This window comes from Sinocyclocheilus grahami, unplaced genomic scaffold, assembly GCF_001515645.1.
Source record: "Sinocyclocheilus grahami isolate Dianchi unplaced genomic scaffold, SAMN03320097.WGS_v1.1 scaffold302.1, whole genome shotgun sequence".
In the NCBI taxonomy this organism is placed as follows: domain Eukaryota; kingdom Metazoa; phylum Chordata; class Actinopteri; order Cypriniformes; family Cyprinidae; genus Sinocyclocheilus; species Sinocyclocheilus grahami.
The window spans coordinates 506,315-525,950 of record NW_015505481.1 but is presented as its reverse complement, the minus strand read 5'-3'; the positions used below and the strand labels follow the sequence as shown (position 1 = coordinate 525,950).

At 36.7% G+C, this 19,636-nt stretch overlaps 1 protein-coding gene across 3 annotated transcripts in view; it reads left to right on the top strand.

Moving 5' to 3' along the window:
- nsfa (N-ethylmaleimide-sensitive factor a) overlaps positions 1-13,150 on the top strand; it is a 29,076-nt gene extending 15,926 nt beyond the window's left edge. The window contains exons 4-23 of one of the 3 annotated variants that reach the window (XM_016293348.1): positions 1,864-1,903; positions 1,993-2,159; positions 2,250-2,357; positions 2,458-2,533; positions 2,630-2,785; positions 2,968-3,167; positions 3,281-3,446; positions 3,845-3,919; positions 4,028-4,215; positions 4,310-4,405; positions 4,529-4,685; positions 5,499-5,632; positions 5,791-5,841; positions 7,673-7,688; positions 8,707-8,786; positions 8,926-9,060; positions 9,314-9,427; positions 10,197-10,252; positions 10,405-10,456; positions 12,159-13,150. In XM_016293348.1, the coding sequence (XP_016148834.1) occupies positions 1,864-1,903; positions 1,993-2,159; positions 2,250-2,357; positions 2,458-2,533; positions 2,630-2,785; positions 2,968-3,167; positions 3,281-3,446; positions 3,845-3,919; positions 4,028-4,215; positions 4,310-4,405; positions 4,529-4,685; positions 5,499-5,632; positions 5,791-5,841; positions 7,673-7,688; positions 8,707-8,786; positions 8,926-9,060; positions 9,314-9,427; positions 10,197-10,252; positions 10,405-10,435 (2,046 nt within the window). In that variant the 3' untranslated portion in view covers positions 10,436-10,456; positions 12,159-13,150. The other 2 variants (XM_016293347.1, XM_016293349.1) reach the window with 2 other exon arrangements.
- Positions 13,151-19,636: the final 6,486 nt, after the last annotated feature.

The following is a 19,636-nucleotide window of genomic DNA, read 5'->3' as shown; positions in this document are numbered from 1 at the left end:
TTAAGGATCGCAAAGCCAAGGATTCTTACAGATACTTCTTCAATCGACGGCATGGTGCTAGATCCTTATTGCCGCTATCTCCTGGGGACTCAGTGCGCCTAAAGCTGGATGGTGAAAAGGAGTGGAAGACGAAAGGGATCATAAGTCGTCAAGCTGAACAACCAAGGTCATACTATGTGTCAACTGACCACGGAGAATTTCGTAGGAATCGTTAACATCTCCAAGCCATTCCAGGGGATACTGCTATTCAACATGAACAAGATCTACCCAGCCGCACAACAGATGTTGAGGAAAGTCACCTACCTGGGGTTCCAAGTGAGCAATTACCTGAGGCGAATCAAGGAACGTCTGTTCCTTCCTTAGAACCTACGGCAGCTGTGCCTCATACTCCACAACATGTAGTGTCACCTAAGACCACACGGTGTGGGCGAGTGATAAGAAAGCCATTGCGCTACCAGTCATAATACAGAGTCAAAACACTTTTATTTTTCTCTTTTCTTGTATTACAGAGACTTTATTTGTGGAAAGATTCATTTTGCATAATGTTTTATGTTTGTGATGTTATCAGCAGTGTAATTGAACTTTTGATCTAATTTAGTTTGTTAAAAAGTAACATACTTCGCCAAAAAGGGGGAAGATGTGATAAATAGTATATGGGTTTGTAACAAGCTTTCTTATTGGTTATTACATATGCGTATGTACGTATATGGAAGTGTTCATAAAAACAGCATCTAAACAGAGTGCAAGTCTGGCGTGGTTTATGACAGTAGAAATTGAATCTTTTCTGCCTCTCTCTCCAGGCATGTGACTGTGAGGACAACACCCGCCCACAAGTTTGTGTTCACTGTGAAGTCTCACCACTCTGTGCTTCCTGGAACCATCGCTTTCAGTTTGCCACAGGTGCAGGACTCCTACCAAGATCTTTTACTTGTGACACAGACACAACAGAAGACAAGCACTTAACATCTTATCCAAAACAACAGCTAACCAGACATATTTAAAGGGCTAGTTCACCCAAAAATGTCTTTCGAAACCTGTATGATGTTCTTTCTTCTGTGGAACACAAAAGAAGATATTCTGAAGAACATTGTTAACCAATTCAATTCAAGTTTATTTGAATAGCGCTTTTCACGATACAAACATCTATGAGTATGTCATGATCTATAGTGTCGAACGCAGCACTAAGATCAAGTAAAACTAGCACTGAGATGCAGCCTTGGTCTGACGCAAGAAGCAAGTCATTTGTAATTTTAACAAGTGCAGTTTCTGTGCTATGGTGGGGCCTGAAACCTGTCTGAAATTATTCATAGAGATCATTTTTTTGCAGGAAGGAGCACAATTGAGCAGACCCAACTTTTTCTAAAATTTTAGACATAAAAGGAAGATTTGAAATGGGTCTGTAATTTGCCAGTTTACTAGGATCTAGTTGTGGTTTTTAATAAGAGGCTTAATAACCGCCAACTTGAATGGTTTTGGGATGTGACCTAAAGACAGCGACGAGTTAATAATATTGAGAAGCGGTTCTTCTGCTAAAGGTAACAACTCTTTTAGTAATTTAGTGGGTACAGGATCTAACAGGCATGTTGTTGGTTTAGATGCAGTGACACATTTATTTAGCTCTTTCTGTCCTATAGTTGTAAAGCACTACATAACCAAACAGTTTGGTTACCACTGACTTCTATGTCGTTGAAAATACGTTATGTTCCACAGAAGAAAGAACTGTTTGTAACGACACAAGAGTGACATAATTTTAATTTTTGGGTGAACTGTTCCTATACAGAACTGTACAGATAATCAGACGGTGCTTGTATTTTTATGGACTTTTTGCTGTTTTATTCATTCTCTTCTTACTTTTTCTTAAAGAGGAAATGGGCGGGCCTGTCCATCGGACAAGAAATAGAAGGTGTGTACATGGCTCTTAGGTGAACATTTGCAAAAAACACAATTTTTAGATCAAATACTCAAAAAAAATTAAATTTTCTGTCATTTCAGTGGCCAACTACAACTTTGACAAATCGAAGCAGTGCATTGGTGCAATGACCATTGAGATTGACTTCCTGCAGAAGAAGAGCACCGACTCCAGTCCCTATGACTCTGACAAAATGGCTGCTGAGTTTATTCAGCATTTCAACAATCAGGGTTTCACTGTGGGGCAGCAGGTCAGAATCACATCACAAAAACTGAATAAATAGTATCTGATGTTTAATTATGCGTGCTAATTTTTTTGTCTTGTGCTTTTCCTGTCATAGCTGGTCTTCAGTTTCTGTGACAAGCTCTTTGGCCTAGTTATCAAGAACATTGAGGCGATGGACTCCAGCATACTGAAGGGCGAACCAGCATCTGGCAAAAAGCAAAAGGTATTGGAAAGAGAACAGAAATACGGAATTTGCACTTAAATGTCATTTTAAAAAAATGTACACAGTTAATCATCCTTTGTTTTGACATCTAACTTCAAAGATTGAGATTGGCCTGTTGGTTGGAAACAGTCAAGTGATCTTTGAAAAATCAGAGAGCTCATCTATTTCTCTAGTTGGTGAGTTTTATCACACTTACAAATAAGTTTCTCTTGCCATACAAACAGCCTTGTAACTCAGCACTGAATTTTCCTCTTCATCCTCATGCTCACCAGGCAAGGCCAAGACCAAAGAAGCCCGTCAGACAATCATTAACCCTGACTGGAACTTCGAGAAAATGGGCATCGGTGGTCTAGACAAGGAGTTCTCCGGTATCTTCCGCAGGGCTTTCGCCTCTCGAGTTTTCCCGCCAGACATTGTGGAGCAGATGGGTTCGTGCTGTCTTCACTTTCCATTTTGTTATGTAATCTCGTAAAAAGCATCCATTCACCAGAACAGTTTATTCATGTTGATGTTTGTAATCATTATAAAAGCATTACTCAGATGCATTGATTGTGGATAATGTGTGTTTTTTGGGAGTGTCTGTTGAAAAAGTGAGTTGTTTTCTCTGCAGGTTGTAAGCATGTGAAAGGCATCCTGCTCTTTGGTCCTCCTGGCTGTGGTAAAACGCTGATGGCCAGGCAGATCGGTAAGATGCTGAACGCCAGAGAGCCAAAGATAGTTAACGGACCAGAGATCCTCAACAAGTACGTAGGTGAATCTGAGGCCAACATTAGGAAACTGTTCGCAGATGCTGAGGAGGAACAGAAAAGGGTGAGATGACAAACTGCCCTCTTAAACGCACTGTCCTTATGATACCATACATTATTGTATTATAGTATACTGTCTTCTCTGTCTTTATTATAATTCTGTGTTTTTCTCTGCAGTTGGGTGCTAACAGTGGCCTGCATATCATCATCTTTGATGAACTGGATGCTATCTGTAAGCAGCGTGGTACAAGTTCCGGCAGCACAGGTGTGCATGACACTGTGGTCAACCAGCTCCTGTCCAAGATCGATGGAGTGGAACAACTCAACAACATCCTCGTTATCGGTGAAGAACAGCAGCTAATATATGTTCTGTTGCTTTGCAATATTTAGTAGTCATAAAAGAACTCTAAATCTAAGATTGCAAAGAAAGTTTAATACTACATACCAAGTTTTTCACAAATCTAATGTGACTTTTGAAGAAAAGAAAAAAAGTATTATTGTATAATAAAATAATTATATAATCAATTATAATTATTATTATTATTAACAAAATATTTTATTATAATTTTAATATGAATAACCTAGTAATAAAAAAATGTGACAGTAATTGACCATTATTATTATTATTAAATTACTGTCAAGTTTTTATTATGTCATTCATATTAAAATTCACTGAAAATCTCAAATACTCTCTGTTTTATTTGGTCTTTTCTAACCTGTGCATTTGTCTTTGTCTGAAAGGCATGACCAACAGGCCTGACCTGATAGATGAAGCTTTGATGAGACCTGGCCGATTTGAAGTAAAGATGGAAATTGGTAGGACCTCAAAGACTTGCCCTTTGTTTAGCAACAACGACAAGAAAAATTCAACACTCTCTCCATCACTGTTCATTCTTACCTATCTGTCTACGTCTCATCACCCAGGTTTGCCAGATGAAAAGGGCCGTGTTCAGATCCTGAACATTCACACAGCTAAGATGCGTGAGTTTAACCTCCTGTCTGGTGATGTGGATGTTAAAGAACTGGCTGCTGACACCAAGAACTACAGTGGAGCTGAACTGGAGGGCCTGGTCAGAGCCGCCCAGTCTACTGCCATGAACCGCCACATTAAGGTGCCAAGTTTAATGATCTATGCATTCCTTATCAGGGATATACTTTCATAATACTCCATTTGAAAGGTCTAAACTGAATCAAGTTGTATTCCAGGCCACATCTACTGTAGAGGTGGACATGGAGCGAGCGGAGAAGCTGCAAGTCACTCGAACAGATTTCATGGCGTCCTTGAATAATGACATTAAACCTGTAAGTTTCTGCCTTGTTGAATAATTAATAGCTTTCATCAGCAGAGGGATTGCAGAGTTCCGAAAGTCATTTGTAGTAGCTGAACTCATCAAGTGAAACCATGTTATCTTGTACTTTTGTTAGGCTTTTGGCACCAACCAGGAAGACTATTCCAGTTACATCATGAACGGCATCATTAAGTGGGGTGATCCAGTGACCCGAGTGCTGGAGGACGGAGAGCTGCTGGTGCAGCAGACTAAGAACAGCGACCGCACTCCACTCGTGTCTGTGCTTCTTGAGGGTGAGCCTTCATTTTTAACATCAAAGTATGCTGAGGCTGATGAGACACGGGGCAACTTTTTGAGCAATGTTGCCGGGCAACTTTGGGCAATGTGGTCGTAGATGGGCAACCAGGTGAGACACAGTGCCCACGACCGATCTAAAATATCCAGATAGATATTTGTTACCCATTCTCAATGGAAAAGGGCCCAAGAAATATTGCTCAAAAAAAGTTGCCCCGTGTATGATCAGCCTGACTGTTCATCATAACGCAGTAAGGGCGCTCCATGAATGTCCTTCTCACAGAATTGAATGCTAATATTACGAAAACGTTCAGCAAATATTAACACCAGGCCCTTCTGAGAATGTTGTTCACTCAACATTATTAGAAAGTTCATCAAGTACATATAACATCACAAGGATGTTACATAAATGTTGTTCTCATGTTTAATGATAACGTTATGAAAACATTCAGCGTCATAATTGCATTCAGAGAAAGTTCTAAGTATGTTGTTCTCTAAACATTATTGGAATGTTCATCAAGAATAAAATAACATCATGAGGATGTTCTATGACTGTTGTTCTCACATGCTAGCATTGCAAAATATTTTCTTTTAATATTATGAGAATTTTCAAGAATCATCAAGGAAAAGTAACATCAAAAGAAGATTACACACATATATCTAATGTAAATAACGTTATAAGAAAATTGCATAAACATTATTTTGAGAATGTTTTGTTTTAACATTTACAAAATGTTTGGTAGGATACTCTCTGTGTTCCAATCCGATGTAGACTATTTTTCAGTCCTGACACGCCATATTTTTTGCCTCAGGACCTCCTCACAGTGGAAAGACAGCCCTGGCTGCCAAAATCTCAGAGGACTCACAGTTCCCCTTCATTAAGATCTGCTCTCCAGACAAGATGATTGGCTACTCAGAGATCTCCAAATGCCAGGCAATCAAGAAGGTTAGTGGTAACATACTGTATGCTCATACATTTTTATATCATTTTAATTGAAATGTTAAATTTTTACACATATAAACTATTCACATTTTTTTTAATTCTCAAAGCCAAAGTTATTGTATTGCACACTATCATTAAAAATGCTCCATGTTTCTTCTCAGGTCTTTGACGATGCTTACAAGTCTCAGCTCAGCTGTGTTGTGGTTGATGACATTGTCTCATCACCCAGGTTTGCCGGATGAAAAGGGCCGTGTTCAGATCCTGAACATTCACACAGCTAAGATGCGTGAGTTTAACCTCCTGTCTGGTGATGTGGATGTTAAAGAACTGGCTGCTGACACCAAGAACTACAGTGGAGCTGAACTGGAGGGCCTGGTCAGAGCCGCCCAGTCTACTGCCATGAACCGCCACATTAAGGTGCCAAGTTTAATGATCTATGCATTCCTTATCAGGGATATACTTTCATAATACTCCATTTGAAAGGTCTAAACTGAATCAAGTTGTATTCCAGGCCACATCTACTGTAGAGGTGGACATGGAGCGAGCGGAGAAGCTGCAAGTCACTCGAACAGATTTCATGGCGTCCTTGAATAATGACATTAAACCTGTAAGTTTCTGCCTTGTTGAATAATTAATAGCTTTCATCAGCAGAGGGATTGCAGAGTTCCGAAAGTCATTTGTAGTAGCTGAACTCATCAAGTGAAACCATGTTATCTTGTACTTTTGTTAGGCTTTTGGCACCAACCAGGAAGACTATTCCAGTTACATCATGAACGGCATCATTAAGTGGGGTGATCCAGTGACCCGAGTGCTGGAGGACGGAGAGCTGCTGGTGCAGCAGACTAAGAACAGCGACCGCACTCCACTCGTGTCTGTGCTTCTTGAGGGTGAGCCTTCATTTTTAACATCAAAGTATGCTGAGGCTGATGAGACACGGGGCAACTTTTTGAGCAATGTTGCCGGGCAACTTTGGGCAATGTGGTCGTAGATGGGCAACCAGGTGAGACACAGTGCCCACGACCGATCTAAAATATCCAGATAGATATTTGTTACCCATTCTCAATGGAAAAGGGCCCAAGAAATATTGCTCAAAAAAAGTTGCCCCGTGTATGATCAGCCTGACTGTTCATCATAACGCAGTAAGGGCGCTCCATGAATGTCCTTCTCACAGAATTGAATGCTAATATTACGAAAATGTTCAGCAAATATTAACACCAGGCCCTTCTGAGAATGTTGTTCACTCAACATTATTAGAAAGTTCATCAAGTACATATAACATCACAAGGATGTTACATAAATGTTGTTCTCATGTTTAATGATAACGTTATGAAAACATTCAGCGTCATAATTGCATTCAGAGAAAGTTCTAAGTATGTTGTTCTCTAAACATTATTGGAATGTTCATCAAGAATAAAATAACATCATGAGGATGTTCTATGACTGTTGTTCTCACATGCTAGCATTGCAAAATATTTTCTTTTAATATTATGAGAATTTTCAAGAATCATCAAGGAAAAGTAACATCAAAAGAAGATTACACACATATATCTAATGTAAATAACGTTATAAGAAAATTGCATAAACATTATTTTGAGAATGTTTTGTTTTAACATTTACAAAATGTTTGGTAGGATACTCTCTGTGTTCCAATCCGATGTAGACTATTTTTCAGTCCTGACACGCCATATTTTTTGCCTCAGGACCTCCTCACAGTGGAAAGACAGCCCTGGCTGCCAAAATCTCAGAGGACTCACAGTTCCCCTTCATTAAGATCTGCTCTCCAGACAAGATGATTGGCTACTCAGAGATCTCCAAATGCCAGGCAATCAAGAAGGTTAGTGGTAACATACTGTATGCTCATACATTTTTATATCATTTTAATTGAAATGTTAAATTTTTACACATATAAACTATTCACATTTTTTTTAATTCTCAAAGCCAAAGTTATTGTATTGCACACTATCATTAAAAATGCTCCATGTTTCTTCTCAGGTCTTTGACGATGCTTACAAGTCTCAGCTCAGCTGTGTTGTGGTTGATGACATTGAGCGTCTGTTAGGTTAGACTGTTTTATTATTTAAATGGTTGATTTTGTTTTTTTAAAGTAGGGGTCTTCAACAGGGAAAACTGACAATAACTGATTGATTTTTAATCATTTTTTGTGAAAAAGGTTTATAAAGAAATGATTGATTCAGTCCGTGTGGAAGAACTTGACTGGTCTGCAGAAACCCAGCTGAACACCTCTGCTCTGATGTGACTTTAAATGTAGACCTTGAGCCAAAAACACATCACCAAACACCAAGAATATCATTATATGCTTTAACATTAAGATTTGTACTCATGGAAAGTAGTCAAACCTGATTATTAGAAGGGGGTGTCCTAATACTTTTGTCCATATAGTTTATTTAAAATGCATTTTTTATCATACTAAGTATAGTTCAAATCTATTAACATGTTTACTGACATATCGCTTGAGACTCCGTTATGTTAACTGAACTTTATGTGGAGTACTACTTGTGCACAATGCACATTTCTTTATATTAAGCTTAAAATGTGTTTTAATGTCACTATTGATGAGGATTGTATGATCTTTGAATAATATCTGTCTTTAAATGCAAGATATTTCAAGTGTACCTGAAGTATACTTGCAGTAATTCCACTTTAGTACAATCAAATATACTTCAGTATATCTTTAGTTAGACTTCAACACAATTATAAATGCATTAAGTACAAAATTAGTTGTTTCAATGTAGCAGACTTTACAGTAAATATACCAGTTTAGCATACCAAAAGTACAATTGCAGGGTATTTTTATTAAGCACATAAATATGTAAATGTATGTGTAGTATACTTAGAATGAAATAAATGTATTTCAAATACATTTTATTACATTTATTTTTCACTAGGGGTATCTTTTAACTTTCATGTTTCATTGACCCTCCCACCTTAAAATGTATTAGATAAAACTAATGCACAAGTATATGACTCTGTACTTACAGCGGTGAAGACCCCTAGTTTAAAAAACCTGCTATATTACACTATTAATGGTTTTCTAATAATTATGTGTGGTGATACAGATTACGTGCCGATTGGTCCTCGATTCTCAAACCTGGTTCTTCAGGCCCTGCTGGTTTTGCTGAAGAAGACTCCACCTCATGTAAATTCTGATGCTTATACATAAGGGTCATATTTGTTCATATGTGACAGTGTTTTAATCTTTATTTCTGTCATTGAATGCATTTTATCTTGTTACATTTTGGGCATAAAATGTCTGGTGTTCTTCTCTTGACCATAAGGGCCGTAAGCTGCTGATCATCGGCACCACCAGCCGTAAAGACGTGCTGCAGGAGATGGAGATGCTGGATGCGTTCAGCACCACCATCCATGTGCAGAATATCTCCAGTGGGGACCATCTGGTTGAAGCTCTAGAGGTGATCTATCTATCTGTCTATCTGTCTATCTGTCTATCTATCTATCTATCTATCTATCTATCTATCTATCTATCTATCTATCTATCTATCTATCTATCTATCTATCTATTTATAGGATATTATTTCAGCATTCTATTTTATTTATTTAATGTTGTTTCAGCATTAGTCAGTAGAGATACCACACTTTCTGTCACTTTATTTACATGCACAAAAATATTACTATCATACTTACCTTATTTCTGTTCATTACAAGCTCCTGGGCAGCTTCACAGATGCTGAGAGAACCACCATTGCCCAGCATGTGAAAGGAAAAAGAGTGTGGATTGGAATTAAAAAACTTCTCATGCTTATTGAGATGTCTCTGCAGGTAAGCTTTAGTCTGTAAATACTATTGTATCTATCTATCTGTCTATCTGTCTATCTGTCTATCTATCTATCTATCTATCTATCTATCTATCTATCTATCTATCTATCTATCTATCTATCTATCTATCTATCTATTTATAGGATATTATTTCAGCATTCTATTTTATTTATTTAATGTTGTTTCAGCATTTGTCAGTAGAGATACCACACTTTCTGTCACTTTATTTACATGCACAAAAATATTACTATCATACTTACCTTATTTCTGTTCATTACAAGCTCCTGGGCAGCTTCACAGATGCTGAGAGAACCACCATTGCCCAGCATGTGAAAGGAAAAAGAGTGTGGATTGGAATTAAAAAACTTCTCATGCTTATTGAGATGTCTCTGCAGGTAAGCTTTAGTCTGTAAATACTATTGTGTACCATTAGGAGTCTCTCATACCCAATACATCTTTGGATTTATTTCTGCTAGAAGTATTCACCTAGAATTTTTTCTAATTCATGTGCACTGGAATTTTATTGAGCTCAAGCAGTTTTCTAACATGAAAACTGAAATGTACTGACACTTGAAATGTGGTCTAAATAATTTAATTTATTTTCTGTGCTTTTTATAGCAGTTTCATGCACAGAAGAATCTGACAGTACATCTAAAGTGCTGTCTAGCAATTTCACGAGCTCACTTCATCTCGTGACAGAGTCACATGCAGAGAACCATATATGAGGAAATTAAGTTTATTTATAGCATTTATAGTTTACCCTCCTCTCTAGATGGATCAGGCGTACAGAGTCAGCAAGTTCCTCTCTCTACTCAAAGACGAGGGAGCGTGAGTACACCACTATGTTCATCATATGTTGCATATTTGGCACAACAATGTCTAATAACAGAGTTATTGCCACAGACTCACTGGATCACAAAGCTGATGGGGAGTTAAACAGGCATTAAGCTTGTTTTATATTTGATTTTGTTAATTGACAGGCTGGATGAAAACAATCACATCCGAATTTAACTCTGCTGGTGAAAACTTATGGTAAGGGTGTCATGGCAACTATGTGTGTTGTATTTAGAGCCATGAGAATAGTTGCTTTGAAATTTCTTGATCCTTAGTTATTCCCCTTATTTAATATACAGAACCTGAAAGCTAGTGTTCTATAGCAATTCCAAGCCAGGCAGAACCCAACCTCTTCATGTGCTTTGATAGCTGCTTGGAAAAGTTTTGGGTCAGTAAGATTTTTCTTTATTCACCAAGAATGCATTAAATTGATCAAAAGCGACAGTAAAGACATTAATAATGTTACAAAAGATTTTTATTTCAAATAAATGCTGTTCTTTTTAACTTTTTTATTCACAGAGGAATCCTGAAAAACAAAATATCAGGGTTTCCAACAAAAATATTAAGCAGCACAACTGTTTTCAACGCTAATAATGAGAATAAATATTTCCTAATTTGACATCACAGGAATAAATTATATTTTAAAATAAATTTAAATAAAATAGTGTCATTTTAAATGGTACTAATATTTCAGAATATTACTGTTTTTATTGTATTTTAATGCAGCTTTGGTGAGACATTTAAAAAAAAAACATTAAAAAAATGTATTGACCCCAAACCTTTGAATATAACCGCATAAAAGATAATTTAATGCTGTGCTTATTAGATATGTTCTACCACACATTTAAATATTCAGTAAGATAACATTTACAATTGTTTAGATCTTCCTGCTCAGGGCCTGCAGAGGTCAGACTTTTCCACTGTGAATCATCACCGATTATATTTACTAGTGATTCAGTCTAGTGAAAGACAACACGCTGTTTTCAACTCATTTTACATCTAGAATTGGACAAATATTTAGGTAACACAAAATATTCAAGAAAAAAGGAATGGAAAGACGGAAAAAATATCACATCCACGTTGTATTACAATAGAGTGCACATATTGTTATTTCAGGAGCTGCGGTTTTCACATTATGGTTTTACTAGATGTTAATACGTTTAAATTAATATATAAAATTGTTTGGATAATATTTGAATAGTGAATTTTTTTTTTCTTTTGCACTTTTGTGTCTAATGTTTTTCTTTATCAGCTAAACCTCTATATGCAGAGTAAAATGGGCAAAAATTAACGAGTATGACAAGAATCTTACTGTAAACAAAAATTAACAAAAATTAATACAATTTACCACTGGACACTGGACAGTGGGAGTTATATACCAGAATCGAGTCAGGTGTGTTAAACTTGCAACCGGATCAAGCTGTGACATTTACATTAAAGAGTAAAAAAAAAAAAAAAAAAGAAATATACATGTGTGAATTATTCACAATAAGATTATTAACATGCATTTGGAAAAAAAGCTTTTCATTTCATGCCACCTTTAAAGGGAAGAATTAAAAAAAATTAGAGGGATTAGGGATGTTATGAATATAACAAATGTTTTTATTTAGAACAATGTGCACCAAACATGCACAATAAGAGTAGAAATGTGCATTAAGAACGAAAGTAGGGTTCTTTTTGAACTTTATCTCTTAGAAAAACAGTCAATATTGGTAATGATTGACTTTCAGATGGAAGCCATCAAAGTCACAGAGTCTGTGTGCCAGAGCTTGTCTGTAAATTTGGACTGTACCCAAACACCAAGGGGCCGAGGTGAAACCCAAAACCAACCGACATGCAGTACACACTCCCACAGAGTAAACTCTCTGCGCCTCCTCACGCTCCATCCTTCTCTCTGCAGAGATCGTGGTTTCTACGAGTAACAGAAGAGAGGCGAGAGGGACGCCCAAGCTCTTCCTCCCAACTGCATGCTCCCCTGGCAACTACAAGCAAACTCCACCCAAACGACACCCTCAGAATACAGATAACCTGACGGAGATCACACAGCCGTCCCTCATATCAAACCAATATCAAATATCGTCTTGTGCTTTGTGTAATATTTCTGTACGCTGTTTGTTTACATGAATCTACTCGAAGCCAGCAAGATGTAAAAAATCAGATAAAAAAATATGTATATATGCTGCTGGATGCAGAACATATAAAGCGAATCTATATCATGCAACATATGAATCTCTAAGTAGGATATAAGAAAGCTGTTGGTGTGTGTATATATAACGTAGTGAAGATGAGCTGTGCTGTTCGTAGTGTGCATACGCTAAATCCTTCCTTTGTGATTGCGTTGTGGTAACACAAGAAAACAACATATAGATCACAGTGTTATTTGATATTGTACATAGGTTAAAAATATGACAATTCCATTTGTTTCATTTGTTTCAGTTTAATGTAGATTGGGTTTACAGTGTCAAAGCTGGTAATATATAGTATATCTATGTAAACTAGTGTTGGAGAAGCCAGCACTTTGAGAACAACCTTGATCACTTCTACAGTGGATTGATAATCTGTTGTGGTCACTACATGAGTGTCTGTTGGTGTGTGTGTGTGTGTGTGAGAGAATGAGTGAGTGTATCAACAGAAGGCTACAGATCAGCTTTCGAGTGGACTTATTTGTGTGGCTGTATGTATCTGTGTAAGTGTAGTGTGGGTAGATGATGTTTTTTTGAAATGCATATTCATGACTATTCATTGTTTTATGAATTTATTTTTTGCCTGCCCATTCATTCATATGGTTTCTTTGACCAGTGTTCAATGTCCAGAGCTCTTTGATCTGTTATGAATATGGGAGATGTACGGCCAGATGCAAAATTGTGTTACTGCAATAAAAAACAACAAAAATCAACAGGCTCTCAGTAAGAGTTCAATTGTATTTGTGCTGTTGAATATTCGTTCCATTGCTGTGCTAATGCAGCCACCTCAACAGGAATCTTCTAGTGCTATTACTGTTTTAATAATGCATTTAAAAAGATAAATTCAATTAATGAATTATTATTAATATATCTCTAAATTAAATGATAAAAATAGTGTTTGTATTATTCAGTGACTTTTTATGAGTTGTTGAATCATTTAATCAACTGATTCATTTAAAACACTGATTCATTAAGCATTAATGAATGAGTCACTGAATCATTTACTCAACCTATTTTCTTAAAATCAGTTTCATTTACAAACAAAACCCCAAGCAGCCAGCACTATACTGTTACTCGATATTAACTTCTTGTTTATTGAACTTTTGTGTCAAATTAATAGTACACTCTAATTTAAATTAATTAATTGATCTTAAAGTTGTATGTCTTTGTCTGGCAACATAATGCTGATGTAATATGTGAAGAGCTTCTCCATTGCTTAGGTCTTTGAGCTCACAGGTTTATTCAGCTGGTGGCAGCAGAGTCCATTTATTGCAGCTATTATACTATCTGAGATGCTCTCCTAAATTATGAATAGTATATAGTATTTATTCACCTACAAAATATATTTGGACATCAATGACATGTTGACTCAGAAATGGAATAATAAATAAGCCAGATGAGTGACGGATTGTTATAACCATGCAGGTTCCTTGTTTTAACATGTTTTTATAGGAAAATAATTATTTTGCTATATAATCAACTAAAGACATTTTTGCTTTCTTTTCTCAGCTAATTTCTTCTCTTCCAAAGGAGCCCTTCTAAAACCAAGTTAGAAAAACAGCACATTATCTTAGGCTGATTTAAAGCGGGGATGAGATAACAAACACAGTACATGTCATCATTTCAGGCTTCTACAAGTGTTACAAACCAGACCCCTGTGGTGTAAATCGTGAATGTTCTTTAGTGTTTTAACCAAGGTGTGAATTACACAGTGACCTTCAGGGGGTATAGGGCTACCAAGCAATTATTTTTTAATCTAATTAATTACAAAAAGTTATTATATCTCTGTGAGCAGCCCACACTATGGGACTGCCCACATGAATCCAATGATGGCCCAGTGTGGGCCAGCCCGTTCGGGCCCAGAGCGACTTTTGTACCTTTGGGCCCATGCAGGTTTTGTGTAGGCAGCCCTGTAATGCAACTAGGAGAATACTAACATTGACTGGCCATTATTTAGTCACTCAATTGGCCAGGAAGGCCAGGAATCCTCAAATCTGGCTCACAAGATCCACTTTCCTGCAGAGTTTAGCTCTAACCCTAATCAAACACACCTGAGCATGCTAATCAGTGTCTTCAGGACCATTAGAAAATCACAGGTGGGTGAGATTGATCAAAGTTGGAGCGAAACTCTGCAGGAAAGAGTTTCATGAGCCAGATTTGAGGTTCCCTGATATAGGCCAACTTGCTTTTTGTGTGGGCAGCCCGCTGGGGGCCCTTTAGCTAGCCCTAAGTGGGGCCGTAAAAAAGGCCAACGCAGGCTTGTTTGCAGGGATAGTAACACATGCAACTTTCATGCGCATCTGACTGACAGAACCGCCTGCTTGTATTTCAACATTGCTGTTAATGTTGTGGTTATTTTAGCAAATAGTTTGCTCCATAAATTCAGTTCAACAGAAGAGGGTAAACTTTATCACTCCACTGAATCTGCACATGCATTTTAGGTGGTGCTCTTGCTCTGTCCGAGCAGTGAATGCAAATGTCTCTGAAAGTGCGCCGTATAGAGTAACTTCAACCTCTCATGTAATGTCAATATGACCCATTTCAGGGGCTGACAAAATTACATTTTAAAATCAGTCAGAGCTATAGAAATGCATCTTAATATTTACAAGTAGATGTAGGCTACTTTCTATCCGACCCCCCCCTTCCTCCACCACCCCCCCACCCCCCAATAATTCGCACCCTGGTTTTAACCACATGTAATTCTTGCAGAATTAAAGACCAAGATTGAGATTAAAATTTAAGCATTGAGCTTGTGAGAACAAGACAAAAGACATGCACGCGCACGCACACATCAGGTGAATCACTGCACTCCTGACATGTGGAAATACCTTCTTCTTTGTGTTTGAAGGTCTTTGAACCTCCTTCAGAGTTTCTCATTTAATGAGCTCTTTTTAAAAGTGTGCTCATTGTTATCTTATTGATATGCAGGATGTGGTATCCTTTTATAAGCATGAGCAATAATAATAAGAACATGAGGTGCAACTGGAAGATCATAACTATCTGCTGTTAAAAGCACTGCACGTCTACAGCAGCAGAAAGAACTTGAGCATGATAACAAGCATTTCTAGAGTTACTAAATGGGTGTAGGCTAATATTTGCCAGCTATCCATGTGCAAGAGATTCATCTTTCAACAGAAGTGGAAGGAAGTGTTCTGAAAGGATGTCCTTGATTTGATGTTTACTTCAACAATTCTATTTCACTTCAAGTACAAATGTGGGTGGTGGAACTGATCGTGACATTTTGAGTTATTCTCTGGAATGTTTGATTCTGATTGGTCAATCGCAACATTCAGCGGTCAGATATTTTCTAATATAGTTTTTAACGTTAACAAGGCAATACTTTCGTGTTTCTCTTATCTTGTTTTATAAAGTGCAACTAGTACCATCTCAGTTTATCGATTATAATGCGTAAATTACCTCAGAGGACTTGAGCAGGTTATTATTTTTGCTGTAATATTGTTGCAGTGTTCATCTCGTTTCTACGCCGATTGTTTCACACTCACTAATGGACTTTTTTTGTCTTAGCGGAAGCTTAGAGATAATTTAGGGACAATTATAAAAGAAAAAAGTTTGAAAAGCCTTAAATAAATTCAAATCCAGATCAAGCTGTGGGACTTTTCCGATAAACAGTCTGATATATCGGTAACATCATTAGAACTCAAAATGAAATTTGATAAATAAAAAAATGATTTGTATTTCAATTTATCACTTCTAAGGAGTGCAGCCATAGCCACTTCTTTGCACATATTAATGTTAATGGAATCAAATCATATTTTTGACATGATTGGAAATGGAAATGGCCTTAACATTTCCGAAGCTGAAATGACTCACACACACACACACACACAGTCCTCTTCAGAAGTGCATCAAATACTTTCATGTGCCTAATGCTCTTGCCCTGCGGTGATGACTTTGATATGTGCTTTTATGGGATCAGTGGGAATAGGATTTCGCATGGTTATTATGACAGAGACCTCCCCATCTCTCTGATCCGCACTCCACTCCTCTTCTTCTGCATAATCCCCACATGTTCTACTTCAGTCTTTATTTCCTTGCTGGTGGGAGGCACTGAGAAACATGGGGAATGTTGTCTTCAGCACCCAGTTCACCAGCAGATCAGATCAGATTCGTGAACTTCATTGTATTTCTGGTTGCTCACCTTATGTTTATCTGTGCAGTCAGATATTAAACTAGATAAATCTATCCAGCTTATTTTTAATGTAAGAATGGGTGCATCCATTTTGTAACTTAGATGTGTGAGGTTTCCGGTGGCCGGTTCCAGTTATTCGATCTGTACAAAAATAGTCCTTTATACTGCTTGATATTGCAAACTGCAGGTTACCATGCTATTTGTTAAAATATTATTTCATTTAATATCATATCATTTATTATGAGATCATATTTTGCTGTTTACTGCACTCTGTTATTCTTAGTTATTTACCTCAGAAACACTCTCAGGTAAAAAAAAAAAGTACAAAGCTAGCAGTAGCCTATAAGATACAAAAGCAAAAAGGTACATTTTTGTAACTTATTTACCCCTAAATGGTACATATTAGGCCCGGTTTCACAGACGGGGCTTAGCTTAAGCCAGGACCAGGCCTTAGTTAAATTAAGGTATTTAAGCAGCATTTATAAAAATGCCTTAGAAAAAAAACATTACAGGTTTGCATCTTTAGATAGCACAATGGCACTGACATATTTTAAGATATGTCAGAACAAGATACTTTCAGTTGAGACAGCTCAAACATGCATTTTAGTCTGGGACTAGCCTTAAGCCTCGTCTTTGAAACCGGAGGAAAGTGTACATAATTAGCACCTTTTGAAAGGGTACCAGCCCAGTGACAGTTTTGTATCTTTTTTTCTGAGCGTGTAGCAGCTAATGAATCTGAATGAAGTCTCACGTATTCACAGAAAACTGCAAAATAAAGTTGATTATTTACTACTTTTGCAGATTTATTAAAGACTTGACTAAACTTTGGGGTCCAATGTAGTAAATAACAGTTTAGGTTAATGATAATGATATTTATTAAGCCTTGTTTGGGTTTTGTCTACTAATGAGGCTTGACGGCAATATTATTCATAAATATCATGTTCCCTTATTTCTGCATCATGTTTCGCTGAACAGGTGACCAAGCATAAAACGGTGTGTGGTGAACCTGTGTACTGTAAACTTTAGACAGCTGAGCGCATCTACTCAATACAGAGTATTTCAGACACACATTACAGCTCCCTGATAAATGCTTTCACATTATGTGCTATTTCAATTCATAAACACTTAGAAATGAATGAAGACATGTTGTGCAACATCTCAGCCTTCATTTATAGTGGTTCAAAATGAGACACATGACTAATACAAACCTAGACATTTGAATCATTCATAATAATGAGTCATCATCATATACTAGGCATTAAGCACTTGAAGTGCAGCGTTACTTCATATGATATGATAAAGTTCAGATTGACTGATTGACATCAGATTCACCTTCAAATGAAGAGCAATCATCTATAAAATTATGTATCACTGACCCAATTAGGTTTTCTTAGTAATATGACTGCAATGAGATAAATATCTTAAAGTGAAGAGTCTGTATACTGAAGACTTTTCAGCATAATGGAGTAAGATACTGCAATTTCAAAAGCAGCAGGGAAAATACGTTCTGATTGAAAGAAAGCACTGCTCAGCAGCAGTCCTGTTCTCGCTGTGAATTAATGTACAAACCAATACCCCACAGCCCAATTCACTAAGAACTCTGTGCCGTTCCTCTACACTGGCACACAGTGAGCTGGGATTCTTAAAAGAGAGACTGACAGAGAAGAGAATGGTCAACCAGAGAGTTGATGGCGAGTAAATCAGCCGTGAAAGACGATGTCCCCAAAGATTCATTAAAGCTATGGGTTTTAAAAAAATCCATACAGTGGCACTGCGACTGCTACTCATAAAAGCACGACTAATTATGTAGCAATTTAGAGTGAAGGAGTGAGACAGATGTGTTGCTTATTCTGCTATTGATTATCATTCATAATACATTTAATGAAATTAAAATGCTACATTGTCCATATACAACTGTCTCAGCACTGTGTAACAGCCTGCAGTGATACTTCTCTCTGCTGTATCATTTTCTTGACAACAAAATGACCTCCTGCATGTTGGCTGCACTGTAAAAAAAGGATTTTTCAAAGTTGTAAATAATACAAAATGGAGTACATTTTACAAAATAAATAAATATCAAATAGTATTTCTACTTCAAAATGTTCCATTTCATTCAATGTGTTACTTACTAGCAGTTTCTCAGTAAAATGGTTACCATTTTTTTCAGTGCACCACATACTTTTATTTGTTGTACAAAAATGTTTGAAGTATGAAAATATTTAAAATGTTTTAAGAAAATACTGCTACTCCTAAAGTAGTATAAACAGCCATTTTTTGAACTATAGACCTTTTGGTTATGCCAACAAGACATTACGATATATAAGCCTTTACTTAAAGGCTTTATGTATAATGTATTAATGTACATTTGTATGCATTCTATCTTTTTATAGATAATTGTGACCAATGTTAAAATGCATTATAATATCTGAAGTTTTGTTTATCATGTGTTTTATACTTTCAAAAGGTGTAACAATAAATAAATAAGAATTATAATGTATTATATCTGGGGATACAATTATTCATTACATCATACAATGCATTATAAGCTGCATTACAAGGCATAATTCATGCATTAAAATGACTTATAATGCATTATATATAAAGGCTTTTTTTTTACTCTAGTTACACCAATTTGTTTAACTTGAAAAAAAAATAGTTTTAATTCAGAATTTTAATATGAACTGCATTTATGATGTATTTTTGAATTTATTATTTTTTGGGCAAAAATAAGAGCCACATTAATTGTAATTGTCCACACACATTTAAATGTAGCATGAACGATAAGCTCAGACTTTTTGAACTCTTCACACTACATCAGCACTGTGCTAATACAGAAGGCCTGCTCAGTTTAAAACTGACAGAACTGTGTGATTGAATGTGTATAAAGGTGTGAGACAAACACATTTACACCTCCTTTGAGTAGTAGTCTCTCTATTTGAGCAGTTGGCCTCCATCTCAACCATCTCTCTGCTTGTCTGATTCAGATAGAGATGATACTATTTTAGAGCCCCAGTGAAAACCCTAGTGAGACTGAAAACAATTAAC